General features: G+C 46.4%; 1 protein-coding gene and 1 pseudogene across 35 annotated transcripts in view; one reads left to right on the plus strand and one right to left on the minus strand.

Annotated features, from left to right (window-relative positions):
• LOC309325987 (7-alpha-hydroxycholest-4-en-3-one 12-alpha-hydroxylase pseudogene) overlaps positions 1–24,859 on the minus strand; it is a 354,547-nt pseudogene that overhangs the window by 99,458 nt on the left and 230,230 nt on the right. The gene's annotated exons all lie outside the window — the stretch shown is intronic.
• The window catches only part of OBSCN (obscurin, cytoskeletal calmodulin and titin-interacting RhoGEF), a 263,745-nt gene that overhangs the window by 32,476 nt on the left and 206,410 nt on the right, over positions 1–24,859 (plus strand). For 19 of the 33 annotated variants that reach the window (XM_081834068.1, XM_081834069.1, XM_081834097.1 and 16 more), the window contains exons 4-16: positions 751–1,011; positions 4,261–4,563; positions 7,110–7,376; positions 9,522–9,791; positions 12,008–12,292; positions 13,099–13,389; positions 13,848–14,138; positions 15,161–15,451; positions 16,992–17,273; positions 19,461–19,742; positions 21,365–21,655; positions 22,205–22,495; positions 23,174–23,455. In XM_081834068.1, the coding sequence (XP_081690194.1) occupies positions 751–1,011; positions 4,261–4,563; positions 7,110–7,376; positions 9,522–9,791; positions 12,008–12,292; positions 13,099–13,389; positions 13,848–14,138; positions 15,161–15,451; positions 16,992–17,273; positions 19,461–19,742; positions 21,365–21,655; positions 22,205–22,495; positions 23,174–23,455 (3,687 nt within the window). The remainder of the gene's footprint in view (positions 1–750; positions 1,012–4,260; positions 4,564–7,109; positions 7,377–9,521; positions 9,792–12,007; positions 12,293–13,098; positions 13,390–13,847; positions 14,139–15,160; positions 15,452–16,991; positions 17,274–19,460; positions 19,743–21,364; positions 21,656–22,204; positions 22,496–23,173; positions 23,456–24,859) is intronic. The other 14 variants (XM_081834090.1, XM_081834079.1, XM_081834073.1 and 11 more) reach the window with 14 other exon arrangements.

Below are 24,859 nucleotides of genomic sequence, written 5' to 3' on the forward strand. Positions count from 1 at the left end.
ATCTGTGTCATGTGTCTTTATTTCCACTGGGGGGGGGAGGGAACTCGCCACGCAATGGGGCTAGCTTTACAACTGGGTGATTTGAGTGCAAATCAAACCTAAGCCAATCCTACATCCACTTACCTGGCAAGTAAGTCCCATTGAAATCAGTAGGACTTGCTTCTGAGTAGATGTGTAGAAAGTTTAAGAACTTTTAAAGAAAGCTCAGTCATCATGGAGGCAGGTGAATCTCACCCATTACTAGGAATAAGGCCAGGCTTTCTAAACCACCTTTGAAGTAGTACCTGATACCGTGCACTTAGTCTGTGTTTGTGAAAGCTATAGATGTGTGTGTGTGTGTGTGTGTGTGTGTGTGTGTGTATGCTTCTATGTATGAAACAAAGACACAAATATGTGTACAGTATTAGCGTTCTTGACATAAACTACATAGGATACACTGTTAACATTTTCCGTATATTTTAAATTGCAAATCCTCATATCATTGTGGTCTTGGTTATTCCCTGCATTTCTCTGATTTCCCTATGTGCTAACAAAATCTCCCTCTGTCACTTCACTAGCAATAATACAAATAGTTATGCAGGATTCACCTTTGTAATTTATGTGCACAGAGTTTTAAATCTCTACAAATTAGAGAAAGTGATTTAAGCAATGTTATATCTTTTAGGTCCTTGTATTTAAATGTTCCGCTAATGTTTTTTTTTATTACTATTATTAAAAATAATTTCTTTAAAAATCTCCACCCCACCAAAGGGAATATTATCAAGAAACTGCCAAGGAAGACCGCAGTCAGCATAAATGACACGGCGATATTCTGCGTGGAGCTGGAAAACAAGTGCCAGAAATTTCGGTGGCTAAAGAACAAGGAAGAACTGAAGCCCAACAGCAGAATTGCCATCACTTCATCCGGCAAAGAGTATAGCATGATAATCCGAGATTGTAAAATGGAGGACTCAGCAGAGATTGTGTTTGTGGCTGATGAGTGCAGAACATCCACCCAGTTTACTGTGTCCGGTGAGCTGTTTTCTCTTCCTCTATGTGAAACCCACAGGATATGGTTGCTCTGCAGCTTATGGTATAGGCCAGCACTAGGATGAGGAAAGTGGGATGCGGGTGGCGCTGTGGGTTAAACCACAGAGCCTAGAACTTGCCGATCAGAAGGTTGGCGGTTCGAATCCCCACGACGGGGTGAGCTCCCATTGCTCGGTCCCAGCTCCTGCCAACCTAGCAGTTCGAAAGCACGTCAAGTGCTAGTAGATAAATAGGTACCGCTCTGGCGGGAAGGTAAACGGCGTTTCCGTGCGCTGCTTTGGTTCGCCAGAAGCGGCTTAGCCATGCTGGCCACATGACCCGGAAGCTGTATGCCGGCTCCCTCGGCCAATAAAGCGAGATGAGCGCCGCAACCCCAGAGTCAGCCACGACTGGACCTAATGGTCAGGGGTCCCTTTACCTTTACCTTTAGGATGAGGAAAGTGGCTATGGTTAGCTTTAAGTCTTAGGTTCCAGGGCTTCTCAAGGGAAGAAGCTGGCCCTCTTGTGGAGGACTAGAACACAAGCAGATCTCCTGAATAATAAAAGTTTCAGCCAGCTGTTTGAAGCAGCAGGGTGGAGCACTTCTCCATCTGTTTAATATATTTGTGAAAAGAATATATAAAAATGCATTATGGGAAATTGCTTGCAAAACATGCATAGTAGTCAGAACTGCTTCCAAATATTTCTTATGAGAAATTTGCAATGAATTGCTGCTGAATTTTAATGAGGATTTTGATATATTTGTGAAAAGAATATATAAAAATGCATTATGGGAAATTGCTTGCAAAACATGCATAGTAGTCAGAACTGCTTCCAAATATTTCTTATGAGAAATTTGCAATGAATTGCTGCTGAATTTTAATGAGGATTTTGAAAAAATGCAAATTGCTGCGATTCCTAAGCAAACCCAGAAGCTGCTGACACCCCTAGACAACAGTGACCCGACAGTTGCATGTTGTTTCCCTCTCATTGCTGAACAAAACGATCTTGCACCTGAGAATGCGCTTTCAGAGGAGGTGGGGATCTGACTAAATGTTACTAAGCTTAATGAGTCAAGGGTCAGTACCTAATATCTGATTTCAGTATGTAGCCAACCTACCGAACCTGAGCTGGATGCTAAACAGTCCGGCACTTTGCAGCTTTGGCCTTCCCATTAAACTTCAGGGGGGGATGACAGTATATCTTGTGACACTGATATATATATTTATGTAGATAGCTAAGGAAGGAGGGTGTATCAGGCCAAGGTTCCCTATTTATATTCTGTGTCTAATAAAGTCTAATGGCTCTATTAGAAAAGCGCCTTGTTTGCTTCATGGAAAATCCTGGTGGTTCCATTTCAACATGCTGGTCACATTTAGGCAGTGCCGGATTTATGTACAGTGAACGCTTGGGTTGCAAACGTGATCTGTGCGAGATGCACGTTTGCAACCCGCAGAGTTCGTAACCCACGTCTGTGCACGTGCGGGTTGCGATTCAGTGCTTCTGTGCATGTGCAAAGCACAATTTAGTGCTTCTGCGCATGTGCGACTGCTGAAACCCGGAAGTAACCCGTTCCGGTACTTCTGGGTTTCGGCAGTCCGCAACCCGAAAAAAACGCAACCTGAAGTGGACTCAACATGAGGTATGACTGTATAAGCTAAACAAGCTATAGCTTAGGGCCCCCGAAAAAATTAAAGGAAAAAACAACTGGATGTACATTTCCAAAATATAAGATAAAAAACAAATAAAATAAAACCTGCATACAGCAACAGTGTTTTGTGTTGTGTAGGCTCCTATGATGTAAGTCATGGGCCCCGCCTGCTAGCCTGCTCCCTAAAATATCACTGGTTTGCTCATTTCTATATATAGGGTGCCTACATTCTGCATGTGCAAATGGCTTTAGATACCTATTAGGACCATAAATTACCACATAGCATATATTCAACACAAAAAACAGCGACAATTTGTTGTTGACAAAGGACAGCTGGACATAGAAAGGGCCCCCTTACCTTCAGTAGCTTAGGGCCTCATCAAACCTAAATCCGGCCCTGCATTTAGGTAGAAAACTTGGAGCCATTTTTGCAGCCACTGCTCCACTCACCAGCCATGACTCTGGCGTTTGCTTGTGGATCCCATGTGCTAGCATGGCTGTGTCAATCACAGTGGAACACAATGAGCTTAGTGTAATTTGGCTTTTTGTCAGCATCTGCAAGAAGGACCTTTCTTGCAGAAAGGTGAACTGTGCTGTACTCTGCAATCACCGTATTAGACAACAGGGATGGCAGTAGACAGGCTTGTGACAGGCAGACCCTCCAACGTGTTGACTTGGGAAACTGGGACACTTGTCTTCCCAACCCTTGTTCCTCATGACCTGTGCAATCTTGTGGAGCCCAGAAATGACCTCTGCAATCTCACACATTTTGGGGCACCCTGATGAGAGCATGGAACTCAAAACTGATTCAGCAGTAAAGATTGGGTTTCCTGGGGGGGGGGGAGCAGCTGGAAAAGTGGAAGTCTGGATGAACTCTTAGGCTGAAAGGAAGCAAACTTAAATCTGGATGTATTAAAATAGCTGCAGTGTATTGTAGGGCTGGTCTTCCTGAAGCAAGGGTGAAGAAGGCTGTGGAATTTTCTAGTAGCTGGAGACAAGGATTGATATCTGGTACAGCATAACTTATATCGTGTTGCCTCTGGCATTGATGTGTGTGTATCCCTAAATGATCTGGTCTTGAAAGATCTGCATTGGCTCCCAGTACGTTTCCGAGCACAATTCAAAGTGTTGGTGTTGACCTTTAAAGCCCTAAACGGCCTCGGTTCAGTATACCTGAAGGAGCGTCTCCACCTCCATCGTTCTGCCCGGACACTGAAGTCCAGTGCCAAGGGCCTTCTGGCGGTTCCCTCACTGCAAGAAGTGAGGTTACAGGGAACCAGGCAGAGGGCCTTCTCGGTAGTGGCACCCACCCTGTGGAATGCCCTCCCATCAAATGTCAAAGAGATAAACAGCTACCTGACATTTAGAAGACATCTAAAGGCAGCCCTGTTCAGGGAAGTTTTTAATGTGTGACATTTTAATGTATTTTTAATCTTTGTTGGAAGCCACCCATAGTGGCTGGGGAAATCCAGCCAGGTGGGTGGGGTACAAATAAATTTATTATTATTATTATTATTATTATTATTATTATTATTATTATTTATTATCCTGGCTTTTCAAACAGATCAACTTATTTCCCCCTCTTTTTTCATACTACCCAGCTCCAAAGAAGCCTCCATCGCATCCGCCAGTTGACCCAGTGGTGAAAAATAAAACAGAAACCTCAGTGATGCTATCCTGGTCCCCGCCTAAGATGGAGCGCCCCATCCCTATTGATGGATATGTAGTGGAGCGTAAGAAACTGACTGGATTCACTTGGCTGAGATGCCATGAATCCCCCGTTCCTGAAACCGAGTTCACTGTGAGCAACCTTGCTGAAGAGGCTGACTACCAATTCCGAGTGTCTGCAGTCAACAACTATGGCCAGAGCGGCTACCTTGAATTCCCAGGAACCTTGCACCTTGGTGAGTATGAAAAGAGGAAGTGTTTGCAGTCCTTGAGGTTGGGTGCATAGAGCTGCTACATCTCGTGAAATGAAGAAACTATTGGAAGCTAGTGAGCCATTGGAAGCTAGTGAGCTGGATGTGAGCTTTAGAGCATCAAAAGTGATTGCTGTGTTGGGTTGACTATGTGGGAATGTTCAGGGGTGCAGGAGAGGATATATGTTGTTTGATTATAGCCTTTCCAACTTTTGTAAACAAGTTCACAATTTAGCAGAGTAACATTCCCCTTTTTAAACTCACAGCGGATGCGTTTGCTCAGGCTTGCTAAAGCCTCTATAATAAGGGCTCTGGTATTTCCCCCTTATTTCCTCATAAAAGATAAGACATGACACAGTCTTCTATAAAAGTATAAAAGAAGTTTACTCACATTCTGTTCACAATTGGATGCCAGAAGGCAGACTTAGCTTAGAAAAGTAACATACACCTGGCAACTATCCCATAAAGAGACAGTCCCATTGTGCTCTCTTGGCTGGAGCCCAAGAGAGCATCTTTGGCTAATCAGATGTTGCTTCTTTGACGAATGTAGTCAGAGAGAGAGATGGCAGCCCTGCCCTGTGCTTTTGTCGTTACCTGCACAGGTGAGGCCACGCCCACCTCTAGTCACATGAAGAGGAAGTCTGTCCCAGCCCAGAAGGAAACAGGAAGTTTACCTGCTGGCTGGACAAACCTTCCTCCCCATGTGTAAACATGTTCACTCTAGGATGTTGTACTTGACTGCTCTTGTGTTTCACATCCCACAGACTATTCAGAGGCGAACCTAATATTCAGCAATAACTTATTCAAGGTTCTTGGTATGATTTAGTAAGGTTTTGATATGATTTAGGATTAACCTCCTCAGGCTGGTCTCGCAGGATCTCTGAGAAGTTGGTTAGGCTAAGAGCCACTGAGGAAGAACAAGTTAGATTGAATTGTGGAGGGTAGGAACGATGGAGGAATTTAATTTTTGTGAATCCTGCTAAAGGTTGGATTGAAATATAATTATTCTTTAGAGTTTGCATTTCTCCTATTTTTGCAAGACAGTTCTCAGCTCAAAAAATGTGAGCCAATAATAATTTCTCTGGTCATCCAGTTTTATGTTGGCCCTGAAGCCCATGAAGGGGGAATACCTTACCCTGTAGGGTTAAGGGAGAGAACCCCAGCAGAGATTTAAAACCAGAAATATTCAGCAAAGTAAAACATGGAAACACAGGCTGGCAGACCTTTAAAATATGCCCTTCTAAGTTCCTACCAAAGTTCCCCTGTTCCCCAGCATAGAAAAAGACCACACATTTGGTAAGTTAAAAAATGGTTTACTTACAAACTCTTCAAAGGTCAGGTTCATGTGCTTTTTCATACATCAGTCAGAAAACACAGGCAGTAAAACTTGGCTTAGTTACAGTGGTGAAAGTTCCTAAATTATTTCTGCAGGAACTCAAGATGAGCTTCTCATGTAGGCTGATGTACAACAATAGAATTGATTACCTTCCTTCTAAGGTGAGGGGGAGTAACCTAGCTAAGCCTGGCAGGACAGCTTACTCTATGGCATTAACCCCTTCATGCATACTTAACCAGTCTCATATAATCAACATGCTTATCTCACAAATGTACCGTATTTTTCGCTCTATAAGATGCACCAGACCACAAAACACACTGTGCTGGTCCCGGGGGGAGGTTACCGTGAGGCGTGGTCAGGGGCCTGGGTCGAGGGTCTGTAGACTGTCCTCCAAGGGTGAAGCGGGGTCCAAAGCGAGGAGCCGGGCAAGGACGGGAACTCTGGAAGAACAGGTCTGGGTGCAGGCAGAAACAGGTTTCCAACGTCGTTGATCCCGCAACCTGGGACTGGGCTGACTGGCCTTTATCTCCTCTGAGGCATAGGGCGGTCCCGGTCCACAGGTGACCCGCCTCTCCTGGCCTTAAGGCGAGCACTCCTCCTGGGAGAAACCAGTTCCCTCCGCCTCTCTGCCCTGAGCCTCTGCAGCTCAGGAGAGGCTGGAGGGTTACTGGACCCAGGGGGAGACTCACCTTGCCCTGACAGGGCTGGGAGAGGCGCACCTGTAGGCAATGGGTCCTCCATCACCTCTGGAGCCAGAGCGGATTCAGCTGGTGCCTGCTCCTGAGGATCCGGCACAGGTGAGGGCCCTTCAGGTTCAAGCCCCTGCCCAAGCTCAGACAGCCCTGGAGGCAGGGACTCCTGTGCAGGCCAGGATTCCTCTGGTTCAGCCTCTGAATTGGATTCCCAGGCCATCACACACACCTAGTTTTTGGAGGAGGAAAACAAGAAAAAAAAAATATTCTGAATCTCAGAAGCCAGAACAGCAAGAGGGATCACTGCACAGTGAAAGCAGCAATCCCTCTTGCTTCCCCTTACTTTTTAGGAGGGAAAAAGTGAATCTTATAGAGCAAAAAATACTGTAATCTCAATACAGTAGCAATCTACCTGAGGATGACATGTTTTCTGAGTTTCATTACCTTTATTTTTTGCCTAGTAGTTGGTCATTTCAACTGCATTTTCTTCTTCTGTTCCACAGAACCAGTCCTGGCTGTGAGAAGCCATCTGAGAAATGTAGAAGTAGCGCCAGGCAGGGATGCAATCTTCACTGTTGACCTCACTAATACCTGTTCCGGCTCGTGGTATGTTAATGGCAACATCGTGCAGAACAGCGATAAGTACATCATTACAAGAACCAAAACGTCGCACAGCCTCACCGTCAAAAGGGTCACAAGTGTTTTCAAAGAAGCAGAGGTGAAATTTGTCGCCAATAATCTGGAAAGCACTGCCAAGATAAGTTTGAAAGGTATTTTTATATGCATATTTCTTAGGATTTTTTTTTATTTGCTGGGGAGAGGGGAGCCAGAAAACCAGAAGCAAAGAGCTGTGTTTCAAAGTTTCACTGGGGAGGCCATTCCATTCCATTCCTTTGTGGCTTAGGACCCTCGTATCCATGGGACTGCCTCTCCTGGTATGTCCCACAGAGGACCTTAAGGTCCATGATAATCATAGTTTAGAGGTCTCGGGCCCTAAGGAAGTCAGATTATCCTCCACCAGGGCCAGGGCCTTTTCAGTGATGGCTCCGACCTGGTGGAATGCTCTGTCCCAAGAGATCAGGGCCCTGCAGGATTTAACTTCCTTCCACAGGGCCTGTAAGACAGAGCTATTCTGCCTGGCTTTCAATCTGAACTTAGCCTGATCCTTTATTCCCCTTCCTTCCCTCACTCCCCTTTTTATGAAGATTACCCGCTCTGGGATCCCACAGCTAATTCTCCTCGCTGGCCCAAATAGGACTAATTTAGCCAGCTAGTTCTGGTGATCATATAACGTTTATTGGATGGCTTTCCCCCCTAAATTGATTTTTTAATTCTGAATTTATTGTTATTCACGTTTTATACTGTATTTTATGTTGTTTTTTGTTGCATCAATTAAGTGTTTAAAATTTGTTGTTAGCCACCCTGAGCCTGGTTTTCTGAACTGGGAAGGGCGGGGTATAAATAAAGAAATATTTATTTAATTTCTTTATAATCAGGATGTAGCCGCCAAAAAGGCCAAAGTACAAATGCCTGACTGAATAAATACCTGCAAACAATATTGGAATCGGAACATCCAAATTCCAAAACACCGTATAAAATGTTTTATAAAACTGTATCACAAATATGACCAAATTAAAATTTATAAGGCATTTGAATATCCAATAAACCAATAAACCTTTCAGCCTTAGGCCGCCTGCAGTGGTCTAATATAAACAGTAGGTGGTAGTCAACTAAGTTTTACTCAGAGTTAATCCATCACAATTATATATCAATTCAATAACTCTGTAAAATTAAACATGGGGGGGGGGGATATAAAGCATAATCTGAGTAACGACAACTACAAAAACTGTGTGTGTGGCAGGGGAGGGTTATTGTTTTTGTTTGTTACTATGGTATGCATTTTTGTGTTTTTATATTGTAAATCACCTTGTGATGCTTAGATGAAGAGAAGTATAGACAATAATAATAATAATAATAATAATAATAATAATAAATAAAATGGGATGTTTAAATATTATAGAATAACAACAAAATATTTAAACAAGCCAATGTTTGTGTGTGTGTGTGTGTGTGTGTGTGTGTGTGTGTGTGTGTGTATATATAAAACTCACCAGTGAAGACTTGGTTCTCTCAGCCCTTTTCAAACCATTGAATAATAATATTACAGTGGTGCCTCGCAAGACGAAAGTAATCCGTTCCGTGAGGCTCTTCGTATAGCGGTTTTTTCGTCTTGCGAAGCAAGACCATTGACAGCTTAGCGGATTAGCACTATTAGCGGTCTAGCGGCTTTTAGTGGATCAGCTGAGAGGCGGCTTATCAGCGGAACAGCTGATAAGTGGCTTAGCGGCTTAGGAAAGGGGGGGGCAGAAAAAAACCTGCGGGAACTCGCAAGATTTTTTCGTCTTGCGAAGCAAGCCCATAGGGAAATTCGTTTTGCGAAACGCCTCCAAAACGGGAAACCCTTTCGTCTAGCGGGTTTTCCGTCTTGCGAGGCGTTCGTCTTGCGGGGCACCACTATATGTATAACTTCTATGCATGGAATGGGAGCGGACACCATCTTGACTTTTGCCTCAGGCGTTAAAATGTCTTCAGCAGCAAAATGTCTCCTGGCAAGTCTCTTCCCCCCCCCTTTACATTGCTGCTGCTGTGGAATTTCTTTGAGTTCGTTCCTCACGTTCTCCCCTCACCCCATGAAAGGTCTAATGCCTTTATTACAATGGCAGTGTTGCAAATCTACAATGCAAATCTCAAAGTCCAACTTTTTTAAAAAATGAAATAAAACCTCCCTCTGCTTCAGATTTGGAAAAAAATCACCTGCTTTTCCAGTTCATGCAAAATGTTGTTTCAGCTGCATACTCAATCCATCTGCACCCTTTGCTGCCAACTCTGTTTTGCACCTCAACTTACTTTTCTAGACGAAGTGGCAAAGTTCGTCAATGAATCAACCCCCGGAATCAAGGTCAAGCTCTCAGAGAAATTTGAGCTGGTGTGCGAGGTCTCATCAGAGAACGAGCCCGTCATATGGAAGAAGGGTAAAAAACCTATCAGGCTGGACCAGAGAGTGACATTTACCTCTCAGGGAGTTAACAGAAAGCTCATTGTCCACAATGCACTGAAAGAAGACGAAGGGATTTACACCTGTGAAACAAAGGACGACAAGTTAACATTCCACGTTGAGGTCGAAGGTGAGCAGGGGAATCTGCTTGCTTCCTTTTCGCCATGTAGTCATCCTCCCTTCACAAACAATATATTTCTGGTAGTTGAACTGGCACTTTTGTTATTCTAGTGCTCACAGTAAGGTGACTGGTTGTTCAGGACTGAAAGCAGATGTATATGTTCAGGTATAGGGAATCCGACAGCAGAAGATCTAGGAGTGGCATGTCAATAGCTGTGCTTTCAAGGGAGCTGTGTTGTGTAATAAACAAAAATTTGACCTTCTTCCCTTATGGGGGACACAAGAGCCCTTATAGAGTCTTTTGTAGGTTCTCCATCGGTCGGAGAAAATAACAGAGGCCAACCAGAGAATATGGAAAAGCAAAGCAGCTTGTAAGCTTGATCATTATTGAACTGTTGCAACAGGGTGCTCCCCTCACATGCAGGAGAAAGGAGGAAGACCCAGAACAAAGGTGTGCCCACCCTTATATAGTCTAAGACCACCCCCAGAAACATCATACATACATCACAGAAGGGGTGTAGCTCAAGACCACCCCCCAGATACATCATACCTACATCACAGAAAGGGCTGTCTACAACAGAAATCTGAGTACGTTGTTTATCTCCTGTCTGGCAGGTTACCTGTTAATGGTCACTTGATGGGATTACCTGGGGAGCCTGGCCAGTCTTTTTACTTAGTTCCTGACCTGTCACAGGCTCACCCTATTCATACACAGACATACCCTTAAGAAAGGATTTGTGAACAAAAAGACAATGGGGAGGGTTTTCCATTTTCCTTCGACCTTGCAGAGAAATATTTGAGGTCAGTTTGGGAGGGACAAAATGGTTTCAGGACTTTTTCTGTGGGGTTTCAGACATGTGGTTTATATATGCAGTTATGAACATTTATTTTATATATATAAGACCTTAATTTTTTAAATTTCAGTTGCATTGAAGCAGCTAGGCCATATTTCACCAACACTTTATCGTCCACTTTGTAAATATAGGACTGCTAGCAAGGAAACTTGTTGCAAGAGATATTCCACCCCCTCCCTCTGGAATACAATGTGTTATGTACTGAAGTTCTCACCCTGGGCCAGCAGGGGGATACTGTAGATAGTTTTCACTCAGGTCCACATATGCAAAAAAGGGATTGAAAGTGACGTTCAGTGATTGGATAGTTACAGAAAGTGTTACAGTTGCATTGTAGTGGAGCTCTATATAAGCAGGCTGGCTGAACCCTTCAGTTCAGTTCCGTTCTGGCCTGTGAATAAACAAGAGCTGTTTGAAGAATCGCTGTGTCGTCTGATATGGCCACCCACAACTTAACACAATGCACATGCACCTGGCTGGCCATAGCAGGATACAGGATATAAGGCAACCTGTCCAGGGGCTGCATGTCAGTGATGGACAGGGCAGGGCCAAAGCAAAGCACCTTTCTCTGTAAATTGCTTCCTTGTCCCTGCCGTCTTTGGCAGAGGGACTATTAGCCGTACATTCCTGAGGTCTGCTCCATGACCACCAGGAGTAATGCCTCTAGCACCGCTGCACCTTTTAGCTGGTTGCCTTTTTCTGTAGTGTGTTTCCCAGCCATGTGTTTGTGCGGCTGAAGTTGGTTTACTGTTTAATTTCTGTACTTTATTCTGTGTAGGTTACATTGAGTTTTAAGTTATTAAGTTGTGTGTGTGTGTGTGTGTGTGTGTGTGTGTGTGTTAGAAATCAGTAATTAATAAGCATGGACCAATGGTACCAAATAGTATGGGAAACAGCCCTACTAGAAAAATTAACCAATAAACTGAAACTGACACGGGGACAAACAGCCCAACAAGACAATGACAATAACCCACCAACAGCGTACAAATCAATATGGCTAACCTGATCCAAAACACACACACACCCCCCCACTCACACACGAAAACAAAGATCACCACAGCCAACCACACCCTAGGCCAACCCCAACCTCTCTCACCACCAAAGAAACACAAATGAACAGCAGAGAACTGGCACGAGCAACACTGACACCAAACCCTACATACATTAAGCAAAATAGAAACATACCCCCCCAACCCCCATCTCCCCCCCCTCCATCCCCTCCCCCCCAATGTCTCAACAAATGAAACTGATTTGTAAAAATGTTACATGGAAAAAATACGAGAAACATTACACATACTTCAAAAAAAGAAAAAGAAAAAAGAAATCAGCAATTAACTGCTCTGCTTTGTCATGTGTTTTATTTTCCCTGCTGCAGAGCCTGTGCCTGTGTTTGCCAACAAGGAGAAGGTACAGAAAGAGATCAAGGTTACCTTTTTCGAGAATGCATCTCTTCTCTGCGAGGTGGCCCACGAAAACACAGAAGTGAGGTGGCTGAAGAATGGGAAGCAGATAATCTCTAGCAAGAAATTCAGGATAGAAGTTGAAGGAAAGACCCGGCGGCTGATCGTGCAGCAGGTAGAAAAAGAGGATGTTGGTGATTACACCTGTGAGGCTGCTGGCCAAAAACTCACCTTCAAAGTCATTGCAGAAGCTGCAAAAGGTTTGGATGTTTTCCTTTATATGGTACTATCTATATTTGGGACTGCCTTTTCTGCTCACCAGAGTCCACCCCCCCAAAAAAAACACACACACTCTTACCTCCTGTGCTACCAACCATGAAAATTTGCACATCCCACATTCCTTGATGGTCTGCTGCTAATTTGAATGGAAATGGACAGCAGGTCATGCTGAGGTAAAATGTAGCAGCCACTGGAATGTCAACCCCACTGGCTGCCCTGTTCAGCATCATTTTAGAAGTTTTTTCCCCTTTTTTTTACTATAGTGAACAAGTCCTTAAGCAGACTCTGTATCCAAGATTTGAAAAGGGGACTGTTGCCTACCAACAGAGTTTATAGATCCTATTGCTGTGTTGTGCTGCAACCTGAATTTTGTGTGTTAATCTGTAAGAGACTAGTGCTGGAGGAGAAGCTGCCTTTTATGGGGTATATTAAAAGTGATTATAGGTTAATGGGTGAAATATACTCGGAGTCGAAAGTGGATTTCATGCTCTTTATTCAGCTCGTAGTGGTGAGGAGGAAAGTTCCCCCAGAATGTCTGCTTTATATACATTATTTACACAATGGGCCCCACGTGATTGGCTAAATCCGGGATGCTCCTGTAGGCCAATCAGGTTGCGGATTCACTTCCACCTGGAGCTGGATTGGGTGGCTCCTGTGGACCAATCAGACTGCTGCATTTTGGATCCTATTCAACTCAGTACATAACAATGGGGAAACCTTGATGTGCTGTAAATTGGGAGTTTAGAGTTACAGTCCTTGTTCTCTTTTCTCCCTCCCCTCACCACAGTTGCGGAAGTTGAGGAGGCATTTGTCAACAAGGAGAAGGTCCAGAAGGAGATCAAGGCTGTTGTTTCAGAGAACGCTTCCATCACCTGCGAGGTGGGCCAGGCCAAGACAGAAGTGAAGTGGTTCAAGGAGGGGAAGCAGATCACCTCCAGCAAGAAATTCAAGGTAGAAGCTGAAGGCAAGACCCGGCGGCTGATTGTGCAGCAGGTGGAAAAAGAGGACGCTGGTGAATACACCTGTGAGGCTGCTGGCCAAAAGCTCACCTTCAAAGTCATTGCGACAGCTGCTAAAGGTTTGCCTTCTCCCCTTTTATACCTTACTGCTTTACATTTGGGGCTGCCTTTTCCACTGACCAAAGGCCACCCCCCACCCATGACGTTCTCCTCTCACCTTGGCTGCCTATGTTGAAAAAATGCACACCTTGCACTCCAAATTCTGCTAACTGAAATGGAATAGGAGAGAAGCTCATGTTGGGCATGAAGTGGTAGTTCTTGATACTCATCCTCTCTGTCTTGCTTGGGCACCACTTACTTGTCCAAAGGTGACTTACAAATTATTTTGGGAGGGTGTGAATATTGCTGCAGGCACAGAGTGGCTGAAACGGCAGGTGGATCTTCTGTGTGATATCCCTGCTGTTAGTGTTTTACTGAGTTCCCATGCAAAATGAAAGAATTCCTAAGCTATAAAATGGAGCTTAGAGTTATTGATCTTTGCTTATCCTATTTTCTCCCACCCTCCACCTTGCCACAGTTGCAGAAGTTGAGGATGCATTTGTCAACAAGGAGAAGGTCCAGAAGGAGATCAAGGCTGCTGTTTCAGAGAACGCTTCCATCACATGTGAGGTGGCCCAGACCAAGACAGAAGTGAAGTGGTTCAAGGAGGGGAAGCAGATCACCTCCAGCAAGAAATTCAAGGTTGAAGCCGAAGGCAAGACCCGGCGGCTGATTGTGCAACAGGTGGAGAAAGAGGACGCTGGTGAATACACTTGTGAGGCCGCTGGCCAAAAGCTCACCTTCAAAGTCATTGCGACAGCTGCAAAAGGTTTGCAAGTTCCCCTTGATACCCCACTATATTACATTCCCATTCATAACTTTTTCCTTTCCCCTTTGCTGCTGCTGCTGAAAAATATCACACCCTACACTCCGTATTCTATTCATTAAAATCATAGAATCAGAGTGGGAAGGGACCACAAGAATGATTTAGTTCAATCTCCAGCAATGCAAGAATCTTTCTCCCAATGTGGGTCTTGAACAGTCTCATGAGCTACCCTTCAGTGTTAAGGAATAGGAGAGAAGCTGATGTTGAAGTATATAGTAGTAATTCTTGGTATTCAGCCCCTCTGCCTTACCTGGGTATGAATTATTTGTTCCAAAGATGAATCATGCATAATTTTTGCAAGGTGTCAATACTACTGCAGGCCATCTTTTAATCAGCAGATGAGCTGAAAAAGGAGATAATAATAATAATAATAATAATAATAATAATAATAATAATAATTTATTATTTATTATTTATACCCCGCCCATCTGGCTGGGCCTCCCCAGCCACTCTGGGCGGCTTCCATAGAAACCAAAAATACAGTAAAATCACACGTTAAAAATTTCCCTGAACAGGGCTGCCTTAAGATGTCTTCTGAATGTCAGGTAGTTGTTTATCACTTTGACATCTGCTGGAAGGGCATTCCACAGGGCGGGCGCCACTACCGAGAAGGCCCTCTGCCTGGTTCCCTGTAGCTTTGCTTCTCGCAATGAGGGAACCGCCAGAAGGCCCTCGGCGCTGGACCTCAGTGTCCGGGCACAATGATGGGGGTGGACCTTACATTTCACAGCTCCGCTGTTAGTGTTTTGCTTCACTCCTGTACAAAATGTAAGTATTCCTTGCACTTTAGGCAGGCGACCTGAACAGGATGGTTTCCTCTTTAACACAGATGGATGTCATTTGATACCTGAATCTGTAGTCCACATTGTTCTGTGAGCTATGGGTTTCTAATGTTAATGGGGAACCTTCAAGAGCCATAAAACGTAAGCTTAGAGTTACTGATCTTTGCTTGTGCTCTCTCTCAGTTGCAGAAGCTGAGGATGTGTTTATCAACAAAGAGAAGGTCCAGAAGGAGATCAAGGCTGCTGCTTCAGAGGACATCTCCATCACCTGTGAGGTGGCCCAGGCCAAGACAGAAGTGAAGTGGTTCAAGAATGGGAAGCAGATCACTTCCAGCAAGAAATTCAAGGTAGAAGCTGAAGGCAAAACCCGGCGGCTGATTGTACAGCAGGTGGAGAAGGAGGATGCTGGCGAGTACACCTGTGAGGCCGGAAACCAGAAACTGACATTCCGTATCACTGTGACACCTGCAAAAGGTTCGCATGTTTTCCTGTATACCCTCCTGCTTTATATTTGGAGCTGCATTTTCCTATGACCAAAGGCTATCAAACCCCTCCACACAATTCCTTTCTCCTCAGCGGCCAGTGCTCAAAGATTGCATGTCCCAAAGTCCTAGATACTTGTGCCACTAAAGGGCAAATAGCCACAACAGCTGTCCCAGAGTTTTCACATCTGCACTTTTTTTAAAAAAGTGAGCATTGGTGTGTGTGTGTGTGTGTGTGTGTGTGAGAGAGAGAGAGAGAGAGAGAGAGAGAGAGAGAATTGGCCCTGTTGCTGCTGTCCCAATCAGAGTGGGACACCCCTGACCTGCTTTCGGTTCCAAGGGGAACTATCCTTTTATTGGAAGTAGCAAACATATATGGAATAACTGGTATCGAGGAATTGGCAGTTTCACCCCATCACTTATTTGGGCATCACTTATTTGCTCTGAAGGTGGTTTAATAATAATATTAATAATACAGTGGACACTCGGGTTGCGAACGTGGTCTGTGCGGGAAGCACATTTGCAACCCGCTGCATCGGCAACCCGCAGCACCGCGTCTGCGCACGTGTGGGTTGCGATTCGGTGCTTCTGCGCATGTGCAAGCGCTGAAACCTGGAAGAAATCCGGTCCAGTACTTCCAAGTTCAGCAGGGTGCGCAACCCAAAATCATGCAACCCAAAGCGTCTGTAACTGCGGAATGACTGTAATAATAATAATAATAATAATAATAACAATAATAATAATAATTTGCATGTGCTAGGCTGAGGGTTTGAAAAATCCCAAATTTCTTAGATTTGATAGCCCCACTATTTAGAGCCTTCAAAGCAGCCGCCATGCAAGATCTATTATTCCTTCTAGCTGCAACCCAGGCCTCAAGAACCAGCCTGAGATCTTATGATGAAGGGCGGGATATAGATGTAATAAAAAGGGGGGGGATTTATTCTCTATGAACACAGAAAGCTGGCTGTCCTACTGCTTGCGGCTGCAGCCCATGTTGTAGTATGAATGTTGTGGATTAACCTTCAAGAGTTTGACGCTGGAAGATCCATCCTTGTGGATTAAATGATATGTGCATCTATTACCCTGAACAGATGTTACTGGAAGACTTGAAAGTGCCATAAAAAAGGAGTTTGGAGTTACAGTGGTGCCTCGCAAGACAAACGCCTCGCAAGACGGAAAACCCGCTAGACGAAAGGGTTTTCCATTTTGGAGGCGCTTCGCTAAACGAATTTCTCTATGGGGTTGCTTCGCAAGACAAAAAAAATCTTGCGAGTTCCCGCAGGTTTCCCCCCGCTTTTTTCGCCCTTTTCCTAAGCGCTAAGCCGCTTTTCAGCTGATCCGCTGATAAGCCGCTTAACAGCTGATCGCTAAAAGCCGCTAGACCGCTAATAGCGCTAATCTGCTAAGCTGTCAATGGGCTTGCTTCGCAAGACGAAAAAACCGCTAGACGAAGAAAATCGCGGAACGGATTCTTTTCGTCTTGCGAGGCACCACTGTACCTATTTTTGCTTGTCCTCTTCTCTCTCCTTTAGCTGCAGAAACTGAGGATGTGTTTGTCAACAAGGAGAGGGTCCAGAAGGAGATCAAGGCTGTTGTTTCGGAGAACGTCTCCATCACCTGTGAGGTGGCCCAGGCCAAGACAGAAGTGAAGTGGTTCAAGGAGGGAAAGCAGATCACCTCTAGCAAGAAATTCAAGGTTGAAGCTGAAGGCAAGACCCGGCGGCTGATTGTGCAGCAGGTGGAGAAGAAGGATGCTGGCGAATACACCTGTGAGGCCGGAAACCAGAAACTAGCCTTCAAAGTCACTGCAACAGGTATTTCAATATAATATATTATACCCTACCATATTTGGGGCTGAAAGTGGCAACAGAGGATCTGTATTTTATGCCTGCTATGTATACATTAAGGTAAAGGTAAATGTACCCCTGACCATTAGGTCCAGTCGTGACCAACTCTGGGGTTGTGGTGCTCATCTCGCTCTATGGGCCAAGGGAGCCGGCGTTTGTCTGCAGACAGCTTCCAGATCATGTGGCCAGCATGAATAAGCCACTTCTGGCAAACCAGAGCAGCGCACGGAAACGCCGTTTACCTTCCCGCCAGAGCAGTACCTATTTATCTACTTGCACTTTGACGTGCTTTTGAACTGCTAGGTTGGCAGGAGCAGGGACTGAGCAACAGGAGCTCACCCTGTCGCGGGGATTCGAACCACCAACCTTCTGATCAGCAAGTCCTAGGCTCTGTGGTTTAACCCACAGCGTCACCCACGTCCCGTGTATACATTAGCTCTCAGCTTAACTGATGATTTAAAATAGTGTTAAAGGAAAGTTTTGTTACTTACCTTGCATGCATCTGAAGTGACTCAAATCGATCAATTGGCATTTATTCGTTTACTTAACTAAGAATATTTATATACTGCTACATAGTAGTAAAATGTCTTAGCAGTTTACATGAAATCTTAAAAATATAAATAAAAAGTTTAAAATGATTAAAAGCATTGAAAAATAACTAAAATGAACTGTAAAGGAGATTAAAATGCATCAGCACCTACATGTCCAGATAGTCTTGCCTATAATAAAATGTTTTAAGTATGCACTGCAAATGGTACAGCAAAGACACCTGCAGGGGATTGCAGTCAGTGAATTGCTTGTAAACATAGGTCTGGGGGGGGGGGGGAGGCACAAAATTCATTACATAGCCATGAAACATAACTCCCAATTCTCACATGAAGCATCTGGTTGCAGATGAGCTACAATCCCTACATATTACAAGGTTCAGCTGGTGGAAAAATACACTTATTTCTACATCAGGAAGCCTGAGAATTGTAATTCATGCACGTTGGGACGCGGGTGGTGCTGTGGGTTAAACCACAGAGCCTAGGGCTTGCCGATCAGAAGGTCGGTGGTTCAAATCCCTGCGACGGGGTGAGCTCCTGTTGCTCGGTCCCTCCTCCTGCCAACCTAGCAGTTTGAAAGCACGTCAAAGTTCAAGTAGATAAATAGGTACCACTCCGGCGGGAAGGTAAGCGGCGTTTCCGTGCGCTGCTCTGGTTCACCAGAAGTAGCTTAATCATGCTGGCCACATGACCCAGAAGCTGTCTGCGGACAAACGCTGGCTCCCTTGGCCAATAAAGTGAGATGAGCGCCGCAACCCCAGAGTCGGTCACGACTGGACCTAATGGTCAGGGGTCCCTTTACCCTTTACCTTTAACCTACACATTGGATTACTGCAATGTGCTCTATGTGGGTGTAATGGTTCTAGGGGTTGCTTGTACGTAAATCGACGCCACACCTGGCTGGGTTACCTGGGTGAACCCTTTCTGTCTGGACAGCCACTCACTCGTGGCTGTCTCAATCGCTGGCAGAATCCGTCAGTGGGCATTTCTTGAACTTCTTCCAGCAAAGAAGCTCTTTGACGCCCAGCCTCCTCCTACTCTCCCTGCGCGGAAGCCTTCTGCGCAGGGAGGGTGTGGGCAGCGGAGGACCCGTGCTCTCCCCACTGGTCTCCGGCGAGAAGTCCTGGAGCCCCCTCGCCGATTCCCCCATCTGCCCCCCTTCTCCACTGGTGCTACGCTGAATTCCTTCCCCAGAAGATGGGCTGCTTCTCTCCCTCCCGGGACGCTCTCCGGAACCCCTCTGGAGCCCTCCCTTTCCCTCTGGCCCCGATGGCAGTTCCCTGACAGTGGGGCTGCCCCTGAGGCTGACTCGGAAGCTTCAGGTCGTACAAAATTCAGTGCTTCAACTGCTCTCTGGGGCAGAATATTCACATTATATTTTGCCGCTGCTGAAATAATTTCCTTGTCTACTAATTAGCTACTGGACTGAGTTCAAGGTGCTGCTTCTGGTGTACAAAGCCCTATACAGCATGGGGCCAGCATTTGCTTTATGGTTCTGTGGTACTCACTCTTCTATGAGCCAGATGTTAAGCAGAAGTAATAAAGTGCCTTAAGAGGGGAAGTAGAGTTCTGGATCATTGCTTGCCTTCTTTCTCTACCCTACCTCCAGATGCAAAAGCTGAGGATGTGTTTGTCAACAAGGAGAAGGTCCAGAAAGAGATCAAGGCTGTTATTTCGGAGAACGTCTCCATCATCTGCGAGGTGGACCAGGCCAAGACAGAAGTGAAGTGGTTCAAGGAGGGGAAGCAGATCACCTCCAGCAAGAAATTCAAGGTAGAAGCTGAAGGGAAGACCCGGAAGCTGATTGTGCAACAGGTGGAGAAGAAGGATGCTGGCGAGTACACCTGTGAGGCCGCTGGCCAAAAACTCACCTTCAAAGTCATTGCAGCAGGTACAGCGAGACTTGTCCCCGCCGCGTGGGTTCAGAAGGTTCAGTCTCCTCTTTCCCTTCTCACCCATCACCTGTGTCTCCTCAGGCATATTAGCATTCAGCAAACTGTTGAACTCCAATCTTTCTTGGGTTGCTGTCTGTAGTGAGATCCTCATGCCCTAAGCTTGGCACCCAGTGTGGCAGAACTGTACGCTCTGCCCTAAATCCACCTCTGTTCCAATGGCCAGCTCCAAACCTGATCCTCTAGAACAGTGTTTCCCAACCTTGGGCCTCCAGCTGTTTTTGAACTACAACTCCCATCATCCCTGACTAGCAAGACCAGTGGCAAGGGATGATGGGAATTGTAGTCCAAAAACAGCTGGAGGCCCAAGGTTGGGAAACACTGCTCTAGAACTCTTAGCTCTGTATTATCTAAGCCACTTTCTCAAGTGCCGCTATCTACCCTCCAAAGGTGGATTCCCCCCTCTGGCGTTATCATGCTTCTTTTCCAGTGGAGGATGGTCCAGTTAGGGCAAATGGGATGGTAGCCCACCAACCAACCCAACCAGCCTGCCTCCTTACTCCCAACCTGTCTAAGAGGTGACACTGCTTGTCATCTTCATTCTCACTCTAAGTGCTCCCCTTATGGAAGTCAGAAGGGAAGAGGATGGAGAAAAAAAAACAAATTCTTTGGCTCCTCTGCTGATTTTGTTCTGTTTGTTATTAGGAGGCCAATCTAGCAAGACTCTGCTTTATGGAGCATTTGTCCCTGCTCCTGCCAACCTAGCAGTTTGAAAGCACGTCAAAGTGCAAGTAGATAAATAGGCACCACTCCGGCAGGAAGGTAAACGGCGTTTCCGTGCGCTGCTCTGGTTCACCAGAAGAAGCTTAGTCATGCTGGCCACATGACCCGGAAGCTGTCTGCGGACAAACCCAAGCTCCCTTGGCCAATAAAGCGAGATGAGCGCCGCAACCCCAGAGTCAGTCACGACTGGACCTAATGGTCAGGGGTCCCTTTACACTTTACCTTTAACCTACACATTGGATTACTGCAATGTGCTCTATGTGGGTGTAATGGTTCTAGGGGTTGCTCGTGCGTAAATTGACGCCACACCTGGCTCGGTTACCTGGGTGAACCCTTTCTTTCCGGACAGCCACTCACCCGTGACTGTCTCAATCGCTGGCAGAATCCGTCAGTGGGCATTTCTTGAACTTCTTCCAGCAAAGAAGCTCTTTGATGCCCAGTCTCCTCCTACTCTCCCTGCGCGGAAGTCTTCTGCGCAGGGAGGGTGTGGGCAGCGGAGGACCCGTGCTCTCCCCGCTGGTCTCCGGCGAGGAGTCATGGAGCCACCTTGCCGATTCCCCCATCTGCCCCCCTTCTCCACTGGTGTTACGCTGATTTCCTTCCCCAGAAGATGGGCTGCTTCTCTCCCTCCCGGGACGCTCTCCGGAATCCCTCTGGAGCCCTCCCTCTCCCTCTGGCTCCGATGGCAGTTCCCTGACAGTGGAGCTGCCCCTGAGGCTGACCCGGAAGCTTCTTTCTGACTCATCTATGAGCCAGGAGTTAGTGGAATGCCTTGGAGAGCCTTGAAAGGGGAGGTGGAGTTACTGTATGTTTCCTGCTCTCTTCCCCTCCCTCCCAGATGCAAAAGTGGAAGATGTGTTCGTCAACAAGGAGAAGGTCCAGAAAGAGATCAAGGCTGCTGTTTCGGAGAACGCCTCCATCACCTGTGAGGTGGCCCAGGCCAACGCAGAAGTGAAGTGGTTCAAAGACGGGAAGCAGATCACCTCCAGCAAAAAAGTCAAGGTAGAAGCTGAAGGCAAGACCCGGAGGCTGATCGTGCAACAGGTGGAGAAGAAGGATGCTGGCGAGTACACCTGTGAGGCCTCTGGCCAAAAACTCACCTTCAAAGTCATTGCAACGGATGCAAAAGGTTTGCACGCTTCTCTTTATGCCCTATTACTTTATATTTGGGGCTGCCTATCCTGCTGGCTGGGACGTGGATGGCGCTGTGGGTTAAACCACAGAGCCTAGGACTTGCCAATCAGAAGGTCGGAGGTTCGAATCCCCACGACGGGGTGAGCTCCCGTTGCTCGGTCCCTGGTCCTGCCAACCTAGCAGTTCAAAAGCATGTCAAAGTGGAAGTAGATAAATAGGTACCGCTCCAGCGGGAAAGTAAATGGTGTTTCCGTGCACTGTTCTGATTCACCAGAAGCAGCTTAGTCATGCTGGCCACATGACCCAGAAGCTGTACACCGGCTCCCTCAGCCAATAAAGCGAGATGAGCGCCGCAACCCCAGAGTCGGCCAGGTCAGGAGTCCCTTTACCTGACCCTTCAAAAAAATTGGTGAGCCCTGGATTCTATGACACGCAAAACTATGGTCCTGATGAGATGTTAATAGAAAGCCTTAAAGTGCCATAAAAGGAGAGCTTGAAGTCATCTGTCTTTGCTTGCACCCTTTTCTCCCTGCCCTCACCACAGTTGCAGAAGTTGAGGATGTCTTTGTCAACAAGGAGAAGGTCCAGAAGGAGATCAAGGCTGCTGTTTCAGAGAACGCCTCCATCACCTGTGAGGTGGGCCAGGCCAAGACAGAAGTGAAGTGGTTCAAGGAGGGGAAGCAGATCACCTCCAGCAAGAAATTCAAGGTAGAAGCTGAAGGCAAGACCCGGCGGCTGATTGTGCAGCAGGTGGAAAAAGAGGACGCTGGTGAATACACCTGTGAGGCTGCTGGCCAAAAGCTCACCTTCAAAGTCATTGCGACAGCTGCTAAAGGTTTGCCTTCTCCCCTTTTATACCTTACTGCTTTACATTTGGGGCTGCCTTTTCCACTGACCAAAGGCCACCCCCCACCCATGACGTTCTCCTCTCACCTTGGCTGCCTATGTTGAAAAAATGCACACCTTGCACTCCAAATTCTGCTAGCTGAGATGGAATAGGAGAGAAGCTCATGTTGGGCATGAAGGGGTAGTTCTTGATTCAGTGGTACCTCGGGTTACATACACTTTGGGTTACATATGCTTCAGGTTACAGACTCCACTAAACCAGAAATAGTGCTTCAGGTTAAGAACTTTGCTTCAGGATGAGAACCGAAATCGGGCTCCAGCGGCGCGGCAGCAGCAGGAGGCCCCGTTAGCTAAAATGGTGCATCAGGTTAAGAACAGTTTCAGGTTAAGAACGGACCTCCAGAACAAATTAAGTACTTAACCCAAGGTACCACTGTACTCATCATCTCTGTCTTGCTTGGGCACCAATTACTTGTCCAAAGGTGACTTAGAAATTATTTTGGGAGGGTGTGACTATTCCTGCAGGCATAGAGTGGCTGGAACGGCAGGTGGGTCTTCTGTGTGATATCCCTGCTGTTAGTGTTTTACTTAGTTCCCATATAAAATGGAGCTTAGAGTTATTGATCTTTGCTTATCCTATTTTCTCCCACCCTCCACCTTGCCACAGTTGCAGAAGTTGAGGATGCATTCGTCAACAAGGAGAGGGTCCAGAAGGAGATCAAGGCTGCTGTTTCAGAGGACGCCTCCATCAACTGTGAGGTGGCCCAGGCCAAGACAGAAGTGAAGTGGTTCAAGAATGGGAAGCAGATCACCTCCAGCAAGAAATTCAAGGTAGAAGCTGAAGGCAAGACCCGGCGGCTGATTGTGCAGCAGGTGGAGAAAGAGGATGCTGGCGAGTACACCTGTGAGGCCGGAAACCAGAAACTGGCCTTCAAACTTAATGTTCCAGGTGAGAATGAGAGATGGTCTTCCCAAGACCAGGATCCCTACAGGCTGGTGGTGTATTGAGGGTGTATTGCGTGGCTATTCCCTCCCCCCCCCCCAGGTGAAATGAATGAAGACACAGGACACAAGTATTTAGGTTAATGGGCGAAAATGGCCACAACTTTATTGATTACAGGTAAGAGAGGTATTGGCATTAGGCATTGGCCCCTATCCGACTATCCGGTCTAACCGGGAAGGGTTAAACACCAACAGGGGGAGCTACCCGAGATGCATATCCCTAGGCGCTCCCCGAGGAGTTACCGCTCGGGGGCGCGCTTTAGGCCCTAGCCTCCGTAGGTTTCGGACGAGGCGTCGCCCCTCGGAGTCCTTTAACGAACTACCCTTCAGGCATTGGGGGAGGTGATGGCGCTCCCCCCCCCATCTCATTTGCATGACAATACCCCGGCCAATGCCTTCCGCCAAAACCGAGGAAGTTGTGACAATTTGCTACGAGGTAGGCGAAAAAACCAAGTGGCTCCAATAAACAGCCAATTAGCCAAATGGAAAAAATTCCTACCCGGCCCCTTGCGGCGACCAGCCGAAGCCCATAGAAATGTCGATGGCAAACCTAAAGGGCGGGTGGGTGGGAAACCTCGGCAGCTGCAAAGGAGAAAAGGGGCGAGCCAAGGGCTGCCCCGACCTTAAGTGGCCTCTGGAAAGCCCGCCCCTGCCGCCAGCCGATTGGCTGGCGCGCGGGGATACGAACAAGGGGAATCCCTGCTTCCCGCGAGGCTGAAGCCAGCCCCGCGGGAGTGTGGGCGGGGTCGAGAGCCCGCAACCCCACCCCCTCCTGAAGCTCGGTAGTGGCATTCTACAACATGTCATTAATGTACTAATAGAACATTAGTGGTAGATAACTACTGAACCATCCACATATTGTATCATTCTGTATTATTATTTCAGTTTCTTAGCTGCTCTTCACCATTAGATCTCAGGGCAGGTTACAACAATTTAAAATTTGATATAAAAAATAGTTAAAACAAATGACGGTCATAGTAAAGGTAAAGGGACCCCTAACCATTAGGTCCAGTAGTGACCGACTCAAGGGTTGCGGCACTCATTTCGCTTTACTGGCCGAGGGAGCCGGCGTACAGCTTCCGGGTCACTTTGACGTGCTTTCGAACTGCTAGGTTGGCGACGGTCATAGTAATTAATGTTAACTTACTAGTTTGTCTGTGATGGTTCCTCAGTGTTATGGCATTGATGCCTTCTGTAGGGGCACGCTTGCACTCTACTGCAACAAAAGAGGGACCAAAAATAAACCAGAAATAACATCAGTATTGGAGGTTTCATGAAGGGTCTGGCAAATGAATTTTTAATGCCATCTCAGACTACATTTTCCAGAATTCTTTGCAGGAAGGCGACACTA

Source organism: Podarcis erhardii (assembly GCF_964252035.2).
Source record: "Podarcis erhardii genome assembly, chromosome: 12".
NCBI lineage: Eukaryota > Metazoa > Chordata > Lepidosauria > Squamata > Lacertidae > Podarcis > Podarcis erhardii.